Below are 6,401 nucleotides of genomic sequence, written 5' to 3'. Positions count from 1 at the left end.
CGCACAAAACTCATTTTGCAGGGTTGTGCTGCTCTCTCCCAATCTCTCTCTATCTATCATTTACATTTGCAAAGGACGGCGCCAGTCGGGTTAGAGAATGAAATGGGAAACTCCCCCTCGCGCCTCCCCCAGACTCGCTTCCTTTGCTGTTGCTTGTTGTTTTTTTTGTTTTTGTTTTTACTTTTTTCTCTCTTCGATGTTTTTTTCTTTCTTTTTTTTAAGCCTCCGCCTGCCGCCCGCTTCGTCGGCTCCGCCGGGCAGTTACGAGATCGCCTTGCGGATGGCCTCCTCGAGCTGCTGCTCCTGCTCGTCGGCCGTCATGTTCATGTTGCTGTAGCACGGCGCCAGGAGACGGAAGACCGTGACGTCGCCCTTCTCGTCGCCGACCACCAGCACGGCCGCCTCCTGCTCCGCAAAGAGGACGCTCGCGAGCCGGCGCTGATCCAGAAACTGCGCGGTGGAGCGGGGGCGGATGGAGTCCGTCACGGACCACATCTCCACGTTTCCCTGCGCCGTCACGGTGGCGAAGGTGGTGGAGTTTGTGAAGGACCACGCGACGTCCTGCACGGCGTTTTGGTTCGGGCTATCAAACGTCAGGAGCTGGGCGGACTGCCCAAGACGGTACAGGCGCGAGCTCCAGTCGGCGGAGCAGGTGAGGAAAAAGGCGTCGCTGTACGGTGACCACCGCACCCGGTAGACAAGCTCCGAGTGGGGGGCGTAGTCCAACTCGTAGGTCTCCGTCTGGCTCTTGTTGCACTGGTGAATCGAGCCGTCCTCGGAACCGACGACGTACACCGTGCCGTCCGCCGGGGACACGTCCAGGCACATGCCACCGCACTGCCGCGAGAACAACGCGTCCATCTTGCGTCGCTGCTGCCCATTACCGTTGCCCTTGCCCGCGCTACTGCCGTCGTCCGCAAACGCGGATTCACAGGCGGCGCCGTGTTGCCGCTTCAGCGTCATGAGATCTGGGGCCACACGCTCAAGTGTTTTTCCAACCGCCCACTGCACCACACGTCCGTCGCCGGAGATGGACATGAGGAACTCCCCACGCTCTTTACCACGCGCCACCCACTTCAGCTCCCACACCGCCCCAGTGTGCTGCCCGCTAGTCGAAGTTGCCTTTATGGCAGGCGTGCTTGTGTCTTTTTGGATGTCGTAAATGACAATGCCGCCCTCCATGTTACCCACGGCGAGAAGACTCGGGTGCTCGTACGAGAACGCCACCGAAGACACGCCCGCCTCTGTGCTGAGGCGAATGACACGCTCCGGTGCGAGGGGATTCTTCAGTGACCAACAGCAGACAATGCCACCGTGCAACATGGGGTCATGTGCCACGCCTTGCCCCTCCTTTGCGTGAACCGCGCTGTAGCCAACGGCGAGAATGTCGGATTCCTTGCAGTTCCACGCCATGCAAGTCACGGCGCGGTCCGCCGTGAGCGGGGAGCGAAAGGTCCACAAGCCTTTGATGTCCTCCGACATCCTCAGTGGAGGAAGTTCCGCCTTCACCGCAGGCGTGGCGGCCGCCGCTGCCGTCGTCTCATGTGCGTCTTGCACCTCAGCCGACACGGCCGTCTCGTGCTCGTCCACGTTGCCGATCTCTTCCTTCTCTGGCGGCCGCGGCACACGGCGTGCCGCGGGGTCCATCGTAATGCCTCGGTACGACAGCTGCACCTCCTCCATCGTGTTTTGCACAACAACCCGCTCCATGACTCGCAGCGTCGAGAGCAGGGAGTCCGCAAGCATCCACGACACCGCCGACCGCGCGTTCGACCGGGTGCTGTGTGCCCCGCTCGCACCCTCGGAAGCAGCCTCTCTTTCCGGCTCCTCCGCGGCCTCCGCCAGCTCGCCGTCCTCCTCGTCGTCCCTGTCCTCCTCGTCCTCCAGCTCGTCTGCGTCGTCGACGGTGAGTGCGGCGAACTGGTCGCGCAGCATCCACGGCGTCACCTGCAACGGGCCCGCATTCTTCTTCCTTGGAGGGCAAATGGAGCAGTGAATCGACTTCTTCGGTGCCAGGAAGGTCCAGGCCCCCTTCTCCTGAAAGCGCGTGCCCTCATCCACGCGCTTTGCCTCCACTAGCGCCGTGTAGGCGGCGTTGCGCTGCTGCACCTGCCGCACCTCCTCCCTCCGCTCATTAGGCACTATTTCATCCTGGTGCGTGTACAGCATAATCGTGGGGGTCTCGCAGAGGACAATGGTTGTTTTATCCTCAAACCACTTGCGCGTTCCTTCGCGTGTTAAGGGGGGTTTCTGCGGAGCCTCGATGCCTTCCAGCTCCATCTGCAACGTCCCAGCATGCTGCGGCACCAGTGGACCCGTGGCAGAGACAGAGCCGGAAGAGAAAACAGAGGGACGGCGGTCAACCGAGACGCTTGTCAGCGACGTCGACGCCGTTAAGGCGCCGGTATGTGATGGGCTGTACGGGCTCATATTCGACGCGAGATTCAACGCCTCCATAGAGCTGCTGTTCATCAACGAGGAGTGAAAGACCGAACTGCTCTCCACCGGAAGCAGCAGGCTGATGGAAGTGCTGGCCTGATGACTGTCACGGGGGACTCCTTTGGCGTTTGACCGCTTCTGCAGCGGCAACGGGGTTCGGTCCACGCCATTGTCGAGAACGTGAATGGCCGACTCAACCTCCTGCCAGAGGTCGTTGGAGCGGCAGCTCAACTCCTGCTTGGTGCGTCTAGACCGCGAGTTGCGTTTGACGCTTGTGCTGTTCCGCTCTCCGGAATGCTTTGACGCGGACGGCCGCACTCCTCCGTGGCTTGCAAGACTCGACCCCTTCTGCATCCTGCGGGGCCGCGTGCACAGGGGAGGCGAAGGACCGGCTGAACACACACACGCACACACGGCAAGGAAGAACCCTCCTCCTTCCTTTTCAACCTTTTTTTTTTGTTTGTGGCTTCCCGTGTGGTTCCTTCGCACGCAGACGGCGAAGAGTCGCAGCAGGAAAATAAATAAAAGCAACAAAAACAAAAAACAGTGTGGCGCGGGCCAGCAACGTGGCCGTCGGGGAGAAACGACCGGTGGGAGCAGAGAGGCAGGGAAGCATCGCCGGTACCGGTAGAGTTGAATGAGGCATGCCTGTCCAGACGCTTTTTCTTTTGTTTTATTTTTCTCCTTCTGTTTCCTTTTCGTTCCTCCTCCTCCTCCCCCGCTTGAATTCCTCCCGCTTCTTCAGCTCCTGCGCGCCCCTGCGTGGAGGGGGGAGAGTGCGGGAGCGCGCGCGCGGCGGCGGCGTCAGATGCGCCCCTCCACGAAGTCCCAGACGGCGTCCACGTTGAACGGGTGCCGCGCCGGATCCACCATGGCGGAGGCATCCGCAAACCGCACAGGGACGGGAAAGGCGTCGAAGGTAAACCTGCCGCCGTCGCCCAGCGATAGTTGGTGGGCGCGGCGATTCCTGCCGCCGCTGCCTCTGCCACCGACCGGTTTATTTTTGCTGCGCCCCACCACAACCCCGTCCGAGTTGAGGATGCTGTCAAGGCTCTGCAGGCCACCCTGGCGCGAGGCGATGCAGCGGGTGAGCTCCGCCTCGAGCAGCTTCCGTACCGCCTTGGCGGAGTAGCTCGTCAGCTCATCCCGCTTTGTGCACAGCACCAGTACACGCTGAACACCGTAAAACGCTGAGGAGGTAAAGACAGAGAGAAGCAGCTCCGCGAGCGCCTGGGCGCCCTCATGGCGGTCGTCCTGAATGGTCACGGCGTCCACCACCACAACAACGTTCTTCGCCTCCTCGAGTGCGGGCAAGAGCAACCCGCGCAGGCGACGGTGCCCAGGAAAGTCTACAACCAGCACAGACGCGTCCGCGCCGCTTGCAAACATCGACGGAGCGGCGGGCGAAGACACCCCTTTCTCCGTGCTACTAGCGGGTGTGCGCCGCCGCATGGCTGCACGATTGGGCTCCATGCTCGTTCGCGTGGAGACACGCTTCTGCGCGACCAGCTGTGCGAACAGCGTCGTCTTCCCACTTCCGCAGAGCCCAATCAGCAGCAGCGTGTGGCGGCGGCGGGAGGCGGCTCCCCGGGCGCCAAGCACGCAGCGCGCAATGAAGCTGGCGAGGAGGAGGGCAAAAATGACGCTGGCGACCACGAGAACAGCCCATGCGGCCGTGCCGCTCCGCACCTCCGCCCGCCCCCCGTCCATTCCACCGCTCCGCTGCAGAAGTAACTGCCTCCTCCGTTTCCCTCACCCCCACGCCGGCGCAGACGGCGTCACCCTCGCAAGCTACGCAGCTGCGCCTCCCTTCACGCTACTGCAGCCGAACCCAACGACGCACAAACGCGAGCCGAGGCCCCTCGCACCTTCTCAACGTTCCCCTACGGCAAAAAGACAACGTGGCGGGGCAAAACACTCGGGCACAGTCAAGAGTCACCGACGCAACGGGCGTAGGGCGCACAGAATCGCACATTACACGATTAAACCAAAAGGAAAAGAATTCAGCAACAGCATCCCACACACACACACACACAAACGTACAGAAAGCAATAAAAGCATAAAAATTTCAGCGTGGTTTTAACTCCATTTATTTGCTGCGGCCCATAAGCCCAGGATGGAAAGGCAGCGAACACACAAACCCAAAAGAAACACGGAACAGGACCCTCATCTTGTCGTTCAATTCTTGGGGAGGGAGTGCATGCGTGGGGAATAAGCGCACAAGCCCACGAGCAAAAGAGAAACAAAAACAAAAACAAGAAAAAAAGCAAGCAAAAGCAAAAAAAAAACATGAATAACAAATGCAAGAGAAAAAAAAAGGACAGCAGCCAAAGTATTTACTTCTATTTATGCGGTGGCCCATTCACTTAAAAAAGCAAGAATCTCTCACAGTGACGAAAGCAAATGTGTGCCGTCGCGGGCTGAGCGGAAAAGTTAACTCAACAAGTGCCTCAGAAAGTAACAAATCAACAAAAAAATTCTTCTCTCAAATAGCGCCTCACGACCGCAAAGAAAGTTGGGCCAATTAGAAAGCAAATAAAAAAAAAAGGTTTCAGCCCAATGGAAATCAATGCGCCTGGCACGCACGGCATTGCCGTGCTGTTGCTGCTTAACAGAAGCAGGCACAACCAAAGGATGCCACAGCGGCAATCAGCAAAACCAATGCACGTGACAACAATGGAGCGCTGCTGCCGTCCGCCGACGCGCCATTCCGATGATTCACGGGATTCGAACTCCCATTTGCCGCCGGCACAGACGAAGAAGATGTAGTACTGCTGCTGGAGCCTGTCCCAGACGCCCCTGCAGACGCCTGCTTCACCGAGAGCTTCTCCAGCACTTCCGCAACAGCAGCTTGCTTCGAGGCTTCCGCATCCGCCTGCTCCTTCGCTCTTCGCTTCTTCTCCTCCTCTTCACGCTTCTGCAGCAATGTCTTGGCCGTCATGACAACATCGTGCGCCAAGCTCTGCGCCGCAGCGGCTTTCGTGGCTGCTGCATGAGTTTTCCCCGCCGCCACTGCGGCCTCATCCGCGTGCTTCTCCGCCTCATTCGCCTTCTTCACGGCAAGCGCAGTCTGCTCTGTCGCCTTCGCCAACAGCTGCTTTTGGTCTGCCTTCTCCTCCCACTTGTTCTTCGTGAGCTTCAGCAACTCGAAGACGGCGTTGTGCGTCTCCTGCTCCGCCGCCTGTGCGGCCTTCTCCGCGGTCAAACATTCGGCGACAGCAGCAGCAGCCTCTTGCGTTGCCTCCTTCGCATGCCGCAGCGACTTGCTCAACAAAACAGCCTCCGCGTCAAGTTTCTTCAAAATATCCTCCGCACTCTTCTCATCAGCCTGAGACCTCGCAGCGCTCCGCCTCGCTTCCTCGCAGTGCCCTCTGGCCTCCGCCAACTCTTGATTCGACTTCTCCAGCGCCTTCAACGCCAGCACCAACGCCTCAGTTACATTCACCGGCGACACCCCGGCTGTGGACTTCGCAACAGGAGCAGGGGCAGGAACAGCCGCAGGAAGAGGAGCAGAGGCACGGGCAGGAGCAGGAGCAAGCGGAGGCTTTGAGGCAGATGCGCCTGCGACGAAGCAATGAACGGAGCAGCACAGCGCAAGGGCCAGCAGGGCGCACAGCGCACGGCACTTCATCGTCGCCGTCAATCGTGGAGTCGCTTAGCGGTGCGGAGCTTACCTCTGGGGCAGTGGGAGAGGAAGAAGAAGAGACACGGCTGCCACACTCTGCGCGCAGGCACCGCAGAGGGACAAATCGCAGCGGCCCAGCGGCAGCAACGCACACACACACACAAGCTCAGCAGCAGCAAGAGAAAAATCCCATGAAACGCAAAAAAAGTAAAATGAAAAACAAAAGAGGCCGGACCCCGAAATGGCTCCAGTGCGTGTACACTCACCCAGACAAACATGCGTACGCGGAAGCATCTGTACGCGTGGCGTGCATGTGAGTGTGTCTGAGACGCACGCC

The 6,401-nt window shown here is 59.6% G+C and overlaps 3 protein-coding genes across 3 annotated transcripts, besides 3 other annotated features; all 3 read right to left on the bottom strand.

The window, feature by feature from the left end:
• Positions 1 to 261: 261 nt before the first annotated feature.
• On the bottom strand, positions 262 to 2,793 carry Tco025E_04027 (putative dynein intermediate chain; the record flags this gene model as incomplete). Its single annotated transcript, XM_029370940.1, has 1 exon — positions 262 to 2,793. The coding sequence occupies one exon, from the start codon at positions 2,791 to 2,793 to the stop codon at positions 262 to 264; it is 2,532 nt and encodes an 843-aa protein (XP_029228944.1).
• A 305-nt stretch (positions 2,794 to 3,098) lies between these two features.
• Positions 3,099 to 3,154: a sequence feature (A-rich).
• An 89-nt stretch (positions 3,155 to 3,243) lies between these two features.
• Positions 3,244 to 4,149, bottom strand: Tco025E_04026 (signal recognition particle receptor subunit beta; the record flags this gene model as incomplete). The annotated part of the gene is made up of 1 exon (XM_029370939.1): positions 3,244 to 4,149. The coding sequence occupies one exon, from the start codon at positions 4,147 to 4,149 to the stop codon at positions 3,244 to 3,246; it is 906 nt and encodes a 301-aa protein (XP_029228943.1).
• Positions 4,150 to 4,457: 308 nt separating this feature from the next.
• Positions 4,458 to 4,478: a microsatellite.
• A 194-nt stretch (positions 4,479 to 4,672) lies between these two features.
• Positions 4,673 to 4,757: a microsatellite.
• Positions 4,758 to 5,047: 290 nt separating this feature from the next.
• Positions 5,048 to 6,070, bottom strand: Tco025E_04025 (surface protein TolT; the record flags this gene model as incomplete). Its single annotated transcript, XM_029370938.1, has 1 exon — positions 5,048 to 6,070. One exon carries the CDS (start codon positions 6,068 to 6,070, stop codon positions 5,048 to 5,050), a length of 1,023 nt encoding a protein of 340 aa, XP_029228942.1.
• Between the last annotated feature and the right edge of the window lie 331 nt (positions 6,071 to 6,401).

The sequence above is a fragment of the Trypanosoma conorhini genome, assembly GCF_003719485.1.
Source record: "Trypanosoma conorhini strain 025E chromosome Unknown Tco_14.4_contig_00196, whole genome shotgun sequence".
NCBI classification, from domain to species: Eukaryota; Euglenozoa; class Kinetoplastea; order Trypanosomatida; family Trypanosomatidae; genus Trypanosoma; species Trypanosoma conorhini.
This window is presented reverse-complemented; position numbering and strand designations above follow the sequence as displayed.